General features: G+C 53.5%; 3 protein-coding genes, 2 long non-coding RNA genes and 1 other non-coding gene across 9 annotated transcripts; 3 read left to right on the top strand and 3 right to left on the bottom strand.

The window, feature by feature from the left end:
* Positions 1 to 688: 688 nt before the first annotated feature.
* LOC135303607 (uncharacterized) lies at positions 689 to 1954 on the top strand. Its single transcript, XR_010365067.1, has 2 exons — positions 689 to 781; positions 1692 to 1954. It is a non-coding gene; the product is annotated as an uncharacterized LOC135303607 (long non-coding RNA).
* Positions 1576 to 5973, bottom strand: CCDC32 (coiled-coil domain containing 32). 4 transcript variants are annotated; one of them, XM_064425614.1, is made up of 4 exons: positions 5879 to 5973; positions 5440 to 5677; positions 4582 to 4738; positions 1576 to 3523 (listed from the first exon to the last, which is right to left on the bottom strand). In XM_064425614.1, exons 2-4 carry the CDS (start codon positions 5666 to 5668, stop codon positions 3385 to 3387), a joined length of 525 nt encoding a protein of 174 aa, XP_064281684.1. In that variant the 5' UTR covers positions 5669 to 5677; positions 5879 to 5973; the 3' UTR covers positions 1576 to 3384. The 4 variants fall into 4 exon arrangements, with proteins under 4 accessions (XP_064281684.1, XP_064281688.1, XP_064281685.1 ...); XM_064425618.1 differs by having other exon boundaries at positions 5875 to 5915; XM_064425615.1 differs by having other exon boundaries at positions 5764 to 5894.
* A 75-nt stretch (positions 5974 to 6048) lies between these two features.
* On the top strand, positions 6049 to 9976 carry LOC135303604 (protein-L-isoaspartate(D-aspartate) O-methyltransferase-like). The gene is made up of 8 exons (XM_064425619.1): positions 6049 to 6338; positions 7104 to 7208; positions 7541 to 7572; positions 7997 to 8101; positions 8310 to 8430; positions 8531 to 8616; positions 8750 to 8919; positions 9195 to 9976. The coding sequence occupies exons 1-8, from the start codon at positions 6224 to 6226 to the stop codon at positions 9205 to 9207; spliced, it is 747 nt and encodes a 248-aa protein (XP_064281689.1). The 5' UTR covers positions 6049 to 6223; the 3' UTR covers positions 9208 to 9976.
* A 106-nt stretch (positions 9977 to 10082) lies between these two features.
* Positions 10083 to 13781, top strand: RPUSD2 (RNA pseudouridine synthase domain containing 2). Its single transcript, XM_064425599.1, has 3 exons — positions 10083 to 10829; positions 11375 to 11671; positions 12598 to 13781. The coding sequence occupies exons 1-3, from the start codon at positions 10098 to 10100 to the stop codon at positions 13345 to 13347; spliced, it is 1779 nt and encodes a 592-aa protein (XP_064281669.1). The 5' UTR covers positions 10083 to 10097; the 3' UTR covers positions 13348 to 13781.
* A 320-nt stretch (positions 13782 to 14101) lies between these two features.
* LOC135303608 (uncharacterized) lies at positions 14102 to 16692 on the bottom strand. Its single transcript, XR_010365068.1, has 3 exons — positions 16077 to 16692; positions 15248 to 15352; positions 14102 to 15036 (listed from the first exon to the last, which is right to left on the bottom strand). It is a non-coding gene; the product is annotated as an uncharacterized LOC135303608 (long non-coding RNA).
* TRNAS-GCU (transfer RNA serine (anticodon GCU)) lies at positions 16541 to 16622 on the bottom strand. Its single transcript has one exon. It is a non-coding gene; the product is annotated as a tRNA-Ser (tRNA).
* Positions 16693 to 16957: the final 265 nt, after the last annotated feature.

Genomic DNA, 16957 nt, shown 5'->3' with positions numbered 1-16957 from the left:
AATCAGTCTTGTTCCCAGAGCTCGTATTGCCCTGCCCCAGGTCCTGGCTCAGGGGCACAAGGATGGGTTTGGAGGCTGCAGCCCACCCTGATGGTTGAGCATCCTGGTGTCCCTCCCATCCCGTACAGATGATGGACAGGAACCAGTTTGCTGTGATTTTTATTCTTTCCCATGTCACCAGGGTGGTTTTTTAGAAATAACCAGAGATCCTTGAGACCCTGTCAATTCTGAAGGAGGATGGAATATTTAATGGCCATAAGCTGAAGGAGGGAAGGTTTGGAGTGGATACAGGGAAAAAATCCTTCTCTGTGAAGGTGCTGAGGACCTGGCACAGGGTGCCCAGGAAAGCTGTGGCTGCCCCATCCCTGCAGTGTCCAAAGCCAGCCTGGGCTAGTGGAAGTTGTCCCTGCCCACAGCACAGGGTGGAACTGGATGAGCTTTGAGGTCCCTCCAACCCCAAACTATCCTGGAATTCTGTGATTCTCAGCAGCACCACAGGGTGCTGCCAGCTCATGCTTCTGTGGGATGATTCCTTTGGCCCAAGCTTGTGGAGAAGAACATTTTTTCCCATTTGGATGGGTGGGAGCCTTTCCTTGCTGCCCAAAGTGCTCCGTCAGCCCTGCCCTCCCCTCGCTCTGACAGGGCAGCAGGTGAGTGGTGTTAGATACTTTACTCTGCCCCATTTTGAAAGCAGAGCCCTGCCAGGCTGGAGCTCCCTCACCACATGGGCTCCCCACTGGCTTCCAGGGGTACAGAAATGATGTTTCATGCAGAGGAAAAGGTAAAATGTTGTCTTTAAAAGCTACAAAGGGGAGGGGGGCTGCTGTTTCCTTTGTGATTTACTCATTTATCCTGCCTGGAAGTCATTCCCTGTACCTGCCTGTGCCTCATGGTCTGGACCTGATGCCACCAGGCACTGTGGCTGCAGCTCTGCAGGACGGGCCCTTTCTCTGTCCCTGGGATGTCACTGATGTCTCCTCTGGGTTAAACTGTTAAAAACAGGCTGCCCAGGGCAAGGGTGGAGTCCCCAGCCCTGGGGGGATTTAAAAGCCGTGTGGCTGTGGCACTTGGGGACACGGGTGGGCTCAGCTGTGCTGGGCTTGGATTCCATGATCCCAGAGGGTTTTTCCAGCCTCAACAATTCTCCCTCTGTGGGAGCTGTTTCCACACAGAGGGAGACTGGTGTTGCTGTAGAAGCAAAACCCACCCCTGGTGAGGCTGCTGCTTTTACCAGCAACAGCTGGTTTGGTGGAGGGGAGCTCAGCAGCCTGTTTTTGCCCCAAAATAAACCCCAATATTGGCAGGTAAAGCCCTTGCTACTCAAATCATGTGTGCCATCACCAAGTGCAACAACCCTGCTGGAACACATCACACTCCTATTCACAGATTCAGTGATTTTGTAATGAAGTTTTAAAGGTTTTTTTAATGGATATTTAACTACAGACCCACCCCAAGTCTATAATCGTGGTTATAATTTAACTATATATATTTATGTAACTATATTTATTATATATGGGAGGGGGAAAAAAGTTAACTCTACATAAAGGATTAATTTAAGGAAATTATTGCCCACACTTTGCAATTATCATTTGGATTTTCTTTTGCCCCACACATGTTTCCAGAGAGCAGTTCACAGAATCTTGGAATGGTTATTATTTTTACAAGTGAAATGATAAGAGCTGTTCCCTCAGGTCCCTTCTCCAAAGGAAATGCCTGGTGATGTGGATGTGGAATTATTTCAGCACAGTTCTTTTGGGTACATTTCTTCCTCAAATATGTTTAAGAACAGATAAGATAACATAAAGCATCCTCACGGTGCTTGCTACCATGAGAAGAATTTTATTGACTGGGAAATCGTCTGGGGACAGAGAAATTGCTGCTTTGTCTCTCTGCACAAACCATTTCTGGGAAGAGCTCAGAGTTCTGCATCTTTGTCACAGCTTTGTCACATCAGGTGAGAGAGATCTGCACAGGGACACAGACTTAACATAATAAAGGACAGTTAAAGGATAAATTAAAAGGGACATTTAATGACCAAACCAGCGAGACATCACTGGCACTCAGATGATTCACCCCATTCCTCAAGGCTTAAAAAACAAGGGATTGTTTTAATGGAGAATTCTGAGTGGGACTTTTCTGGGAGGTGAGCTGGGGTGGGAGTTACACCAGGAAAGCTGATGGTGGGAACAACCTCCGAGTGGTGACGTGGTGACTGAGAGAGCAGTGCCCCTCTCTGGGTACAGAGACAGGAAACTGGGAGGCTCCAGCAAAAATTTACTCCTAAAAAAGTATTTTCAAACAGATCCATAAATGAACACGGCATGAATCCGGTGAGGATTAACTCCTAGAACCGCAATTTCCCCGAAGAAGCTCTGACAGACTGTGCTGCTTCCCTCTACCGACCCCCAGTGTTGGTACCAGGGCAGAACACACAGATCAGCGAAAATCAGCACAAAATCACAGACTCTTGGATTAATAAAAGGGAATAACCCTTTGAAGAGTTAAGCAGGGTGGAAAAAACAATTTAATACTAAATATATTTCAAGTCAGAGAATTCTATGCAATTCTGTGATGAAAACAAGTTGTCTGCAGCCCCTCTGGCTACCCCTCTTGGTTTCCCAATACGGAATCTCATCTCATTTTTTTTTCTAAAGAGGCTGAACAGGTACAAAACGACCAACAAGAGGAAAAAATACTCCCCCCTACAATCTGTAATAGAGATTTTGGGCAATAAAGTGGGATATTAGGGGGTACAATACAGAGAGGAATGTGAAGTAGCTACAATAGCCACAAAGACAACATCAATTTATTGACTGCAGTGAGAGCTTCCTTCAAGGTCCCAAATTCACAGAGGTGGGAAACATCCATCTTCCTGGCACAGCTAGGGGCCAAGTCAGACTGAAACAGTGAAGATCTGGAGAAAACACCAAAGTGGATTTGGCAGGAGAGGAAAAAAATGCCCAGGTGAGTAATGAAAAGGTAAAAGACAGGACCAAAGTGATTCAGCGGTTTCTCTGCTCCATTCTGGACCGTGATGTTTCCTGGTGCTTCTCCACCACAACTGCTTTTGTTGTTGTTGTTTAATGTGTCTCCTGATGGATCCCAAACAATCCACATCCAGGCTGGAATGACGAGGGGGCTGCAGGCTGGAGAAGATGACCGTGAGGTTTGGGTTCAGCCGTGTCCCAGGCGTTCCCTCTCGTCCCTCCCCGCGCCAGTCGCTGTCTGCGGAGCTCCAGAGCTGGGATTTGGTGTGTTGGGCGTTCTTTCTTTTAAAAATTACTTTTTCAATTACTGATAATTCACTCTGTGCCCCCCTTCCTCCTATTCCTGTGGCTGGGTACATCCTCCTGGGGGCTGGGACAAGAGGCAGCCCCGGGGCTCTCACTGCTCCGCAGCCGGAGGCTCCTCCTCGGCCTCCGGCTTCTCCGGCTGCGATTCCGGCGGGATGAGGCACTGCACCTCCTCGGAGCTGATGGCCACTTTGTCAGGCTGCAGCCAGCGCTTCAGGTGCTCCAGCGTGCTGGGGACACCAAGGGGACACCGTGAGAGCAGCGAGTGACAGAGCGGCACGGGAACACACACGGAAAAGCCTCCGCAGGCAATTCCTGCCCCTCTTAGTGATGAAGATCAGGAAATGTGGCAGGGGAAAGGGAAGGGAACAAAACCAAAGCTGGAAGAACACCTCAAAATGTGTGAGCATTAATAACACTGGAAGGGTAAAAAACCAATACAATCCTAACGGTCTAACATCATAATTCAGTGCTCTTAAAAGTTAAGGCTTGCTTAATTACATCAGTGGGTGAGACTCAAAACGTCAGCACCACTCAGGAGTGACCTCCAACTTCATAGTCAAGTTCTAGGGACTGAAATTCTTTCATGGATAACATCCCCACCCTTTAAAAACAGTAGAAAGAGCACATAAAAGCTTGGTTTTAAATATAAATCGCATTGAAGTTAACTGGGAACCAAAGAAACCATCTGAGGCCTCCTTATAAACAGGGATTTCTTTTCATAGCTCTGGCTTAAGTAGGTTTTCTTCAAGGGAGAGAAATAATCTTGTCTTCCAGAAGCAATCATGGAAAATGTCAGCTGAGAAATGAGGAATTTGGAGAGTGTTCCATGTGGTTGGGAATGGGAGATTGCTTAGGAAAAGGGCTCCCATCTTACTTCTGACATCATCTGTGAGAGGGCAGTGGGGGAGAGAGGCAGGGAAGGGAAATCCCACCCCAGGACTGGCACCAACCCCAAATCCCCATCTGAGGCACACGGGACATTCCCTGCCCTGCTGCACTCCCTCCCTACCCCCCGTGTGAGGAGGGAAATCACTGAGCAGGTCCCAGCTGCTTCCGTGCAGCCCGAGGGCTGCAAAGATCAGAAAGGAGCAGGGGAAGCCCAAACCCCACGTGCTCTGTGCTCCCTCCAGCACAACCCCAGTGGGCATTCCCAAAACGCTGCAGGAATCCTGTGGCAGCCTCCCCGAGCTGCAGGGAGATGCTGTTTCTGTGTAATTCCTGACAGAACCTCCTTCCAGCTGTTGAGGGGGGAGTGGTGGCCCCTTCCCAGCGACGTGCTCGTTACCTCTCGTCGGCATCGTGGCCCTCGAGGTAACATTCTGCCTCAAACTTCTCCTGCAGGAACCTGTCCCAGCATTCCTTCTTGGCCTGGGACAGCGTGCGCAGCATGTCCTTGGAGGTCACCTCCTGGGACAGGCCTCTGATCCTCATCAGTCTTCTCTCTGTCAGGAGAACAGGGCACTTTGTTATCTTGGTTATGGTTCGTTTTTTTTTTTTTCTGTAAGGAGAGAAGGATCTGGACTGCTGTATCAAAACAGTAAATTAAATTAACTTTTCAAGACTAATTTATATTTTAAAAGTAATTTGCCCCCTGTATTTCAAGCCTGCCTGGCTTTCTTTCCTACATATGCACAAGATGATGTTTTTCAGGTGATGCTTCTGAAGGAAATAAGGTTTGTGCAATCAGCCAGCTCTGCCCATTTGGGGTTTTAATAACTTTCACACTTACTGCTCAGCTTCCATGAAATCACACAGGACGGCACAGATCTCACAGGCACTGAGTTCCCACAATTTCCATGCAAATTGGAAAATAAATCACTCTCATTGGTGCGTTGTGAAACAGCAACGAAGGCACAATGAAAGTTCTGGCAGAAATAAAAGCTTAAAAAGCCACTTCTGCCACCTGTTCTGTTGCTGTGCGCAGCCTCCACTTATTGTGGAGGGTAAAAACCAATTTTTTTCAGCTTTTGCTTTATGAAAAGTTCCTTTTTGTGGCAGAGACAAAGAAGCTGTGACTGAGCTTCACCTTCCACTGCTGCACGTGAAGAAAACAAGTCGGATTCTGTGTGAAACTGCTGCGTGACTTTTTGACCAGCACAAAACCAGCGCTGTCACCAGGCCCCTCGCAGCGGGAGACACTCACCCAGGGATGCCAAATACACCTCGGAGTCGTTCAGCGGTGCCCAGGGCTTCGGGCCGGGCTGGGAAGAGCTTCCCGATCCGCTCTCCTGCACGTAGGAATCCGTGAAGGAGTCCGTGAAAGCATCGCCGGCGTCCTTGTGCTCGGGATGCGGCAGACAGGAGCAGATCTCGGCCCAGAGGTCCTCGCCCGACCTGGCCACGGCGGAGTCCGCGCTCTCGATCATCCTCATCCCGGGATCCTGCCGCGGGGGGAACAAACGCTCAGCACCGAGCCCGCCCAGGCCTCCGCCACCCCCCTCCCTCTGCCCAGGTCACGCCAGCGGACATTCCAGGCGGTGCTCGTCCCACCGGGGCTCCCGGCCGCCCTGCGGGGGGCGATGAGCCCGCGGTGCCCGTGAGGCGGAGGGGCCGCCCCGCTCCCGCTCCCGCTCCGCACCCACCGCCCGCGCTCCGGGCACCGCGGCAGCTCCGCCCGCGCCTCGCCGGCCCCGGGCCCGGCCAATCACCGCCGCCACCGGGCCCGGCCCCGACCAATCACCGCGCGCCGCCGGCGGAGCGGGAGCGCCCATTGGTCCGCAGGGTGAGGGGCGCTGACGGCGGCGCGCCGCCATGTTGGCAGAGGGCGGAAGGTGTCCCGGGCGGCGCGGGCGGGTGCGGTGTGACATTCCCGGGGCCCCGGCAGAGCCCAGGCCGGGATGGGCTCCCGCGGGACTCCGGCAGCCCCGGCGCGCCTCTGAACCCCCTCTGAACCCCCTCTGCCCGCAGGCCGCTGCCGTGTCCGTGGGATGAGCCAGCTGCCGTGCGGCGCCCTGCTGGCACTCATGGGGCTGCTCTTCGCCAGGACCATGGCCTGGACATCCAGCGGGAAAACGCACGCGGAGCTGGTCAACAACCTCTACAGTGAGTGCCGGCAGCACCCCTCGGAATGTCAGCGTTTCATGGCTGTGTGCGGATTTAGCCTGCTCCCTCGGAAGGGCTGGGGTTAATGTTCCCGAATCCCGGCATTTGCCCCAGCCTGAACTCGCTCTATTTATAGCTGGAAGCAAGGTGTTGTGCCAGGAGCGGCAGGAGCCTCTCCACACCTTCCTTCCCTGCCTCTGGAAGCGTGTGGCGCCCTTTCAAGCGCTGCAGCTCGGTGTTCCGAGCCCGGGGCGCAGCCCAGTATCCCGCACGTCCATCCCTGCTGTGCCTCCAGCTCTGCCCGGCGGCTGGAATGGTGCCAGGACGGCAGGAACTGGAACACAGTTCCAGCGGGCTGGAACACACATAACAACAGCTGTGAAATTCCCCAGAATTCCCGCAGAAAGGTCTGAAGGGATGTTGGATGTCTGTGCAGTCGTGGCCCTTGAGCTGGCTGCTGGAAGCGGAGCCGGAGTCTCGGTTTCCCGGCGTGAAACGTGACTCCGGTTCATTCCCGGTTCATTCCCGGTTCATTCCCGGCGGGGCCAGAGGCGGGGTGGTGCCGGTGGCCCATCCTTTGCCATTCCCAGCAGGAATGGGAAAGGATGTCCTTCTGGCAGGGTTTGGTTTGCCGTCTCTCTCAGATCCCTCATTAATACCCCCAGATCCACGAACTCCCTGAAGTGTGCTTCCCCTCTCAAATCCCTTTGTGCTGGAAGGCCCAGGGTTTCAGTCCTGCCTGTCTCTCTTTTCCTTGTTTCCCAGAAAAAGGGATCATTAAGTCTCAGCGAGTCTTTGATGTGCTGCTGGCCACGGACAGAGGTCACTACATCAAGTATTTCCCGTACATGGATTCTCCTCAGTCCATTGGTGAGTCACTTCTGGCAAAACTGCTGCTGCCAGCAGGGCACAAGGAGCCTTGGCAGGTGCTCCATGGCCGTGGTGTGGAATCCCTGTCCCTGGAAGTGTCCAAGGGCAGGGTGGATGGGCCTTGGACTAGCCTGGCCTAAGGGAAGGTGTCCCCACCTGTGGCAGGGACTGGATGAGCTTTAAGGTCCCTTCCAACCCAGAGCATCCTGTGATTCTGTGAAAGGAGACAAGTGTTTTCCTATTTTTGGGAGAAGGTGGGGGAGAATTAGGAACTGTTCTCACTGGGAATTTTATTCCTTGTCAAATAACTTGTGCCATCTGTTCCCTTTTAGGCTACAAGGCTACGATCAGCGCCCCGCACATGGTAAGGTGAAAACTCCTCACTTCCCTCAGGAGTGGAGGGAATTGTTTATTTCTCTTTTTATATTTAACTTGTCTTCAAGTAGAAAACTGGAACATCCCATGGACATGATTATCCTGCTTGTTTCTTTAGGGATTTTTCTTCTTAAAGGGAAGGCCTCTTTCAGTTGGTTTAAAAGTGTGCTTAGATGGGAATTCCCTTTTGTTGTCTCTTTTTTTTCTCCTGCTGTTTCACATTTAACTCCTGAGCCTCTGCCTAAATCATGTCCTGCAAAAGATCTTCCAGGTCTGACACTTGAGTTTTGCTCTGGAAGTGTCAGGCACGAGGCCAGGTGTGCTGTGATTAAGTCAGAAAACAAGGACAAGTGCTGGAAGAGGAGCCTAACCCCGGGATGTTTCCCACTTCCATGTCCTGGCTGTCCCTGCAGCACGCCCACGCGCTGGAGCTGCTCAAGGATCAGCTGGTGGAAGGTGCCAAGGCGCTGGATGTGGGATCTGGGAGCGGATACCTCACCGCGTGCTTCGCCAGGATGGTGAGCTCACAGCACTCTGTTCCCAGCCTGGGAAGCACTTCCCTTAATTAGGTATAATGGGACTACTCAGCCTTAAAACCAAGGAAGGGACACAGGGCTTGCACCTCTTCTTCAGAACCTCTGCTCTGGAGTTTCGTCCCCAGTTCCCACTGAAACCTGCCCTGGCTCTTCCATGCGGGAGCCATCAGGTATTTGATGTTTTTTCCAGACTGGCCCGACGGGGAAGGCTGTGGGTGTGGAGCACATCAAGGAGCTGGTGCAGGAATCCATCCGGAACGTCCAGGAGGATGATCCGGCACTGCTCAGCTCCGGCCGCGTGAAGCTTGTGGGTGAGCTCCCTGCACTCCCGGGCCTTTTCCCTTGGGGTCCTTCCAGTGCTTTGAGTTGTTGTGACAACCAGAGTCTTCCCTGGGTGTTCTCTGTCTGCAGTTGGGGACGGCAGGCAGGGATACCCCGAGGAGGCTCCCTACGATGCCATCCACGTGGGAGCGGCCGCAGCCGCCGTGCCCAAGGAGGTAAGAGAGCCGTGCTGGGCATCCCTGGGGAAAACGAGGGCACCACTGCCGGCTCGCCTTCCCTCCCAGCCCTCACGAGGCTGCCGGCGCCGTGGTGCGGGCCCTGTGCCGTGCTGAGCGGGGTTTGTGGCAGCTGCTGGAGGAGCTGAAGCCGGGCGGGCGGCTGATCGTGCCCGTGGGGCCTGAGGGTGCCAACCAGGTGCTGATGCAGTACGACAAGACCAGCGACGGGCACGTGGTGGAGACGCAGCTCATGGGCGTCATCTACGTCCCCCTCACCGACAAGGAGAAGCAGTGGCCTCGGTAAAGCCTGCTCTTCCCTCAGGAGCTCTCCTTCCTCTCGCTCTGAGCTTGATCTCCTTGGCTTTGCTGACCGAGTCCTGGATCCCTGGCAGATGCTGTTTGTGGGGGAAAAAAAATGGAGAGAAGAGCTTGGCAAAGCAGGGGGTATTTGCTGTTTGGTAGGGCTTGCAGAGTCTTATTTCCTCTTTTTCTGGAGCCCGTGTGTGTGTTCAAATTCCATGTGATGCTGGCACAGAACTGGGGGAGTAGTAACTGCTGGTTTTCCTTTGCCTCAGGGATGACCTCTGACACATGGATGGATGTCTCTAAAGGCACCTCAGAAAGCTCATAAGGGGGACTTAGGCCTGTAGATGGTCAGTATGGTTTTGTTTTTTTAATGGAAATTTCATCAATGGATAAAGGGAAGTTCTGCTTCAGAGGAGCTCGTTCTGGAGGGATGGAGAACAGGGACAGGAGCAGGGGAGGCTCTTGGAGGCCGTGGCAGCTTCCAGGGAGCGGATCCAGACAACTCCAACTTTCCTCTCTGATAAACTCTAGATAACATCAGATCACAGAGAACTCTGGCAGCAGACAGGAATACCTAAAGCTTCACTAAAACCACTTTAATATCGACTACTCTGCCTAATGCTTGGCGAAAATAAGTCGCAGTTAGTGTCTTGGAGCAGCAATGTACCCTGACTTGTCAGTTTTTAAATACGGGAGCGTGTTCTCTTCCTGCCTGCGCCAACTAATTTAATGATGGGCAGCAACATTGGATTTTGAGGGTATGAAAAATGCTCGTTTTTTTTCTGTGTGGAATTTTGAAAAATATTCATTTCTGGACTTGACCCTCTTTGGGGTTACGAAAAATGCGCATTTCTTGGCTTTTCTGATTGGGGTTATAAAAAAACGCTCCTGTTTCGGCTTTTCCCTGACGCGTCCCTCCCGCAGGCGGCGACTGAGGAGGCTCACAAGGGGCAGGCGGGCTGCGGTGGGGCTCGAGGGTCATTTGTGGAGCGGTTCTGAGGGGGCAGACTGCCGGGAGGGAAATAAAGAAGTAAATAAATAAATAAATGAAGGCGCTCTCGCTCCTCCATCGCCTCCCCCTCACGCCGGGAGGCGGGAACGGCGCCACCCCGGGGGCGTGGCCTGGCGGGGCCGGCCCGCGCTGATTGGCCCGCGGCGCCCGGCGCGGCGCGATGCGTCACGGCGTGCGGCGCGCGGTGTGGCCGGCGTGGGTGCGCGCGGCGGGGAGCGCGCTCCGGCCGCCGCCGCCGCCCCGCGGGGCCATGGCCGAGCCGGGCCCCGGTCGAGCCCGGGAGGAGCCGCCCCGCGGGGCCATGGCCGAGCCGGGCCCCGGCCGAGCCCGGGAGGAGCCGCCCCGCGGGGCCATGGCCGAGCCGGGCCCCGACCGAGCCCGGGAGGAGCCGCCCCGCGGGGCCATGGCCGAGCCGGGACCCGACCGAGCCCGGGAGGAGCCGCCCCGCGGGGCCATGGCCGAGCCGGGCCCCGACCGAGCCCCGGAGGAGCCGCCCCGCGGGGCCATGGCCGAGCCGGGCCCCGACCGAGCCCCGGAGGAGCCGCCGCGCCCCGCCCGCAGCGAGGAGGCCGCGCCGGCCCCCAAGAAGCGGCGGCTGGCGGGCGGCGAGCGGTACGTGCCGCCGCCGCGGAAGCTGAACCCCGGCGTGAGCTTCGGCGCCGAGCACTTCGCCGAGACCTCGTACTACTTCGAGGGCGGCCTGCGCAAGGTGCGCCCCTACTACTTCGACTTCCGCACGTACTGCAAGGGGCGCTGGGTGGGCCGCAGCCTCCTGCACGTCTTCGGCACCGAGTTCCGGGCGCAGCCGCTCGCCTACTACCGCGCCGCCGCCCGCGCCGGCCGCCTGCGCCTCAACGAGGAGCCCGTGCGCGACCTGGACGTCGTGCTCAAGGTGCGTGGGGCGGTGTCAGCACCCGGCCTGCCCCAAGCCGGGGGCATCGCCCCGTGGGCGGCGTGGTCGCGTAACACAGGGCCGGGAGTTGGGCTCGGTAATCCTCGTGGGTTCCTTTCGGTTCCACGTGTTTCCCCTCCACGGGTATACATAAAGCTTCACTAAAATCGGTTTAATATCGACTGCTCTGCCTAATGCTTGGCGAAAATAAGTCGCAGTTAGTGTCTTGGAGCAGCAATGTACCCTGACTTGTCAGTTTTTAAATATGGGAGCGTGTGGAGGGGAAATCGGGGAATCCCCGCCCCGCTGGATTCGGGAATGTGTGGATCCTACAGCTCCACACGTGCCCCTCGGCTTCCTTGGTCCATAGGAATGGGAATAGCCTATGGGCAGGTGGTTGGATGGGCGGGGTGACACACAGACCTTGTTATCCTAAATCCGGGATCCCGGGAGAGAGGGGCTTTCGTTCTTCTCCCCCAGTGTCAAGCCCCGTTGTTTGTGGCTGCACGAGCTGGGTTCAGGCTGACTGCCCGTCCCCCTTCCAGAACAACGACTTCCTCAGGAACACGGTGCATCGGCACGAGCCGCCGGTCACGGCCCAGCCCATCCGCATCCTGGCGGAGGACGAGGAGGTGGTGGTGGTGGACAAGCCCTCGTCGCTGCCCGTGCACCCCTGCGGCAGGTTCCGCCACAACACCGTCATCTTCATCCTGGGCAAGGAGCACGGCCTGCGGGAGCTGCACACGCTGCACCGCCTGGACCGCATGACCTCGGGCGTGCTCATGTTCGCCAAGAGCGCCGCCGTGTCCAAGCGCATCGACGAGCAGGTCCGGCAGAGGCAGGTGAGGGCTTGCTGAGCTCCAGTCACCCTGGTTTGGTCTCTGGGTGAGCACAAGCTCCCCAGACTACTCGTGGTTGTGTTGTTGCTCTCATGTCTTGGTGCTTCTCCTCCCTAACAGGCTAAAGACAGAGTGAGAATTGAGTTTGGTGATACTGGATTGGAAGGGAGCTCCTAAAAAATTTAATTGAATTTGGCAATCCTAGCGTGATAATATTGGATTGAAAACCCTAAAAATTTAACTGCTTTTGCTGATACCGGATTGGAAGGGATCTGCTAAAAATTTAGTTCAATGTGGTAATTTAATTTGGTAATACTGGACTAAAAGGGATCTCCTACAAATTGAGTTTGACTTGGTAATATTTAATTGTAAAGGGTCTCCTAAAACTTTAATTGATTTTGGTAATTTTAGATTTAAAGTGATCTCATCAAATTTAAATTATTTTGGTAATATTGGGTTGAAGGGGACCTTCTTCCCTAAGGGATTGTCCCGCATGACTGTGCAGACTTACTGGGATCATGCACACCAGTTAGAGATGAGATTTATTTGTGAGCGGACATATGTCAGCTGTCCAATTACTTCTGTAACTTCAAAATTCCTATTTTTCAAGAGTCTCTTGATCCAAACAGAACTTTTTCCAGGATTTGCTTCAGGGCTGTAAGCCAAAGGCTGTGGGAAGATGGCCCCTGAATTTAAAACAAGGCAAATAGACCAGGCCTTTCTGTTCTTGATTTCCCAGCTATCTGAGGAAAACGTGAGGGGAAATTCGGCTTTAAGTAGCTGATTGCATTTTTTTTCTTTTTCTGTTGTAATAAAACTGTCCCACCTTGGGATGTGTTTTATGGAGGGGAGATGGAGGAGGAGCAGGGCCGGCGCTTGGCTGTGTTTTCCCCTGTGTTTGCTGAGCCTTCCTCCCGTGTCTCACGCAGCTGGAGAAGGAGTACGTGTGCCGGGTGGTGGGGGAGTTCCCCGAGCACGAGGTGCTCTGCGAGGAGCCCATCCTGGTGGTTTCCTACAAGGTGGGCGTGTGCCGCGTGGATCCCAAGGGGAAGCCGTGCCAGACGCTCTTCCAGAGGCTCAGCTACGACGGCAGCAGCAGCGTGGTGAGGTGCCTGCCGCGCACGGGCCGCACGCACCAGATCCGCGTGCACCTGCAGTTCCTGGGACACCCCATCGTCAACGACCCCATCTACAACATGGAGGCCTGGGGCCCGGACAGGGGCAAGGGCGGGAAGATCGGCAAGACGGATGAGGAGCTGCTGAAGGCGCTGGTGGAGGAGCATCGTTCCAAACAGAGCCTGGAGGTTTTGGGAATTGGGGAGGAGGACTTGAACTCCGCTGGTGAGAGTAAAGACTGTGGGAGTTCGGGTGACTGCACAAAGTCTGCGGAGGCTGATCCTGTAAATGGGAGTTCCTGCCCTGCTGAGGACGGGAAGGATCCCGAGAGGAATGATGTAGCAGCTTGCCCACTGAACTCTGATATCAACCTGGAAACGCTCGATAAAGACAAGGAGGCGTGGGGAGAGAAGGACCCTTTGTGCGTGGAGTGCAGGACGAGCAGGCGGGACCCGTCTCCCAAGGAGCTGGTGATGTTCCTGCACGCCCTGCGCTACAAGGGCGCGGACTTTGAGTACTGCTCCAGCATGCCCGAGTGGGCCATGGAGCACTGGGAGCAGTGACAGGGTGTCACACCCGGCCCCTGGGGACACTGCTGGCCGGGACAGCGGCATGCAGGCACCAAAGACTGACTTTGCTTTGTGGCTGAGGTGAACAAAGCGTGCCTTGAGCTGGGCTGGGAGGGATCCGTGCGGCTGGAGAATTGTCCTGCTTCCCACAGGTGCTGTGAAAGATGAGCAGGGAAGCGAGGCTAAAACAGGAGTTTTGTGTTCACCTTTTAGTGAACTGGCACTTGAGGGCAACAAGGAACAAACTCTGCTCGGCACAGGCAGCTTTGCCTTCAGCTCAGTGGATTCTGGATCAATTATCCACATGGATAATGAAGTGTATGCACTAAAAGTCAAAAACTGATTTTTCTTCCAGCCTGCTGTGTTCCTGTGTCTTACAGTAAGAGCTGCTGGATGTCATGTCATAAAAAAACCCTGATTTTATTGTATTTTGTTGTCAGATTGATTTCAAAACAACACGATTACTCCTGAGAACACTGTGAGGTAAAACCAGAACACTGTGATCTGTTTTGTGCCTGCTGTTTGCCAGCAAGATCCACTTGTCTTTGAAATTACCAACATTCATTCAAATAATTACTTAAGTTAGTAGTTCTGGGTGCAGGTATTGGGCCTGGTTTTGGAGGTTCTGTTCCCCAGATTTTTTAATATCACTTTAGTGTGACAATCAGCTTTCAAGAAAAACAAAAGCAGTTTTATGAAGAATACTTCTTTTAATATAATGTTATATGAATTTTCATATCACCCCATAGTTCTTATTTTCATTAATTTTTACATCATTGATTCTTGGCATCTGGGAGGGTTTTTACATTAATTTTGGAGATCTCAGGTTGGCCAGCCCTCAGGAATTAGTACCTTCCTCCTAAAATCACTTGATGATGTCACCAGGGTCAGGACATAACCACCAAATCACAATAAACCATTGCTTGCTTCAGTAGCCCACAGGAGCCACGTGGTGTCTTTCTCTGCTGGGTCATCCAGCTGATGTTGAATATTTCCATAAAAATTCACTCAGGTTTGAGCTTTGCTCTTCCACATCCTGCCAATGGTTTGGTAATTCTAATTTAATTCCAGATATTTAGAGAGGTAATGCTAAAAATCAGCATTATCCAAATTTTTGCTGCATTGGAATACACCTTTCATGGAAATAAATGGAACTTGGGCACCTTCAGTGTATTAAAGAGGGTGCTGGAGCTGTTACTGGATTTGGATATAGGGGAGTGGGAATGGATTTAGGGATGACAGTTAAATTGGACTTTGATATGTCCCAGGTTATGCTGGGAGGATTTTTGGTAAGTAATTTCTGTTACAAAAAAAAAGGCTCTGTCAGGGATTTTCCTGACACTGGGGCCAAAGGGCCTGATGAGGAACTGGAGCTCAGCACTGCTTCTTCCTCTTTTCCTGGAATAATGCCTGCAGTTGGCAACTTTTAAATTCCTGGTCAAGAAACCCCTGGGCTTCTGTTCCCAAGATTCTTTGAACTATGAAGATTTAGGATTTATTTCACAAGGATCTTACATTTTATTTTATTTTATTTATTTTGTCAAAACAGTGTTTGATGTTTTGTTAGCTGGGAAAATGTTGCTCTTGGAGATGCCCTGTGATAAATTCCTATCTGAGACTGGGTCTGAGGTAAATACTGGATCCTGGTTGTTGGCATAAAGTTTTCCATACAAAGTGTGTGTCCTGGAAGAATTCCTTTCCTTAGTACACCTTTACTTGGACATGGCTTGACAGTGCTGGGTTAGGTTTGGACTTGATCCTAGATGATCTTATAATTCTATTTTTATCAGGAAAATGTCTTTCTCACTGTGCTAAAGCACTTTTCCATACAAATAAACCCTCCTGGCAAACTTCCCTGTGCAGGACTGGCTGGAATCAGCCCCTGAACACTCACCTTCCTCACAGTAACTCCTGTCCTGTTGTGTTTTAACCCGTCCATTGTGGCTGGGAACCTTTTGTGAGGCTGCACCGTTGTGATCTGGCCAGGATTGGGCATGATCTGATTTCCAGAAGGATTTAAGTGTAGTTAAAGCCTTGGCAGCATGTGCAGGGAGGGCTCAGAGCTGTCACAGCCGAGGTGGGAGATGTCCCTTGCCCTGGAAGCTCTGAGTTTCACTAAATTCTACTTCCAGGCCTCTAATTCCAGATTTTTATTTTGTTGGTTTTTAAGTGAACCATGGATGGCTTAGGCAGAGAGGAAAAGTTTTCCTGTATCTTGTCAATACACTCATTTATGCTTTTTAAAGTGCCATAACTCGATGGAGGACAAAGCCAAGTGCAGTAATTATCTGAAGAGAACTTGATACCATTTTCAGTGAGGAGCTGGACCTTAAAGCCCATCCAGTCCCACTCCCCTGCCACGGGCAGGGACAGCTTCCACTATCCCAGCTGGCTCCAGGCCCTGTCCAAGCTGGCCTTGGACACTTCCAGGGATCCAGGGACAGCCTCAGTTTCTCTGGGTACCCTGTGCCAGGGGCTCCTCACCCTCCCAGGGAAGGATTTCTTCCCAAAATCCCATCTAAATCTTCTCTTTTCCAGTTCGGAGCCATTCCCCCTTGTTCAAAGCTCCCTTTAGGCCCTGGAAGGGGCTCTGAGGGTTCCCTGGAGCCTTCTCCTTTCCAGGCTGAACAATCCCAGCTCGCTCAGCCTTTCCTCATAGGAGAGATCTTCCATCCCTCTTAGTTCTTACTGAAAGCTTTCACAAAGGACCCAGCCAGCCCTACCAGGACGTTTTGTTGGGATCCCAGAGGAGGTTGACATTAAAAGGGGTTTGTTCCCAGTGTCACAGCTGGAAGCTCCGTGGCAGAGCCATGCCCTGAGGGAAGGAGGTAAGTCAGGCCACCCCACGGCGAGGCACCTCAGGAAGCTGGGTGAGCCCCTTCAGTCCCTCGGGTCACTCTGTCCTGGCTGTGACCCCTAAATGCCTTGGGATGCTATCCTGGGTGACCCCTAGATCCCTCATGACACTCCCTCCCGGCTGCGACCCCTGGAATCTGTGGGACTCAATCCTGCCTTGTGATCCTAAATCCCTCAGGATGCTGGGTCGTGTCTGTCCCGGGTGCCCTTCTGCTTTTCCTTCTCCCCCCGTAAAGGCCGAAGGGAGAGGAGGAGAGGGAGAAGTCCCCTTGGAAATGTTAGAAAAAAATTAATTTTTGGTGTGAGGGGGAAAAAAAAATACCTTTTTTCCCGACGAGGATGGGATTCGAACCCACGCGTGCAGAGCACAATGGATTAGCAGTCCATCGCCTTAACCACTCGGCCACCTCGTCACGGCGGTTTCTCTCTCACCGGACCTATAAGGAAGTGCTCCCACCGCCTCCATCATCTCCTCCCGCCCGCCGCTCCCCCGCGCGGCGGCGCCGGTTACGCGGCCCTGCACGGGCACAGAGCGGAGCGAAGCCTCCGACCGAGCGCCGCGCGGAGCCGGTGCAGCACCGCGCCACCCCCATCACCGCGGGTGCGGGCGCGCGGGCCGCGCGACACACCGAAATGGCAGCAGCGGGGCGACCCGTGGAGGCCGCCATGTTGTACGGCACGAGGGGGGCGCCATGTTGTACAGAGCCGTCCCGTACGGCGCCAAGGTGTCGTCACGGCGCGGGGCGGG

The sequence above is a fragment of the Passer domesticus genome, chromosome 6, assembly GCF_036417665.1.
Source record: "Passer domesticus isolate bPasDom1 chromosome 6, bPasDom1.hap1, whole genome shotgun sequence".
NCBI classification, from domain to species: domain Eukaryota; kingdom Metazoa; phylum Chordata; class Aves; order Passeriformes; family Passeridae; genus Passer; species Passer domesticus.
This window is presented reverse-complemented; position numbering and strand designations above follow the sequence as displayed.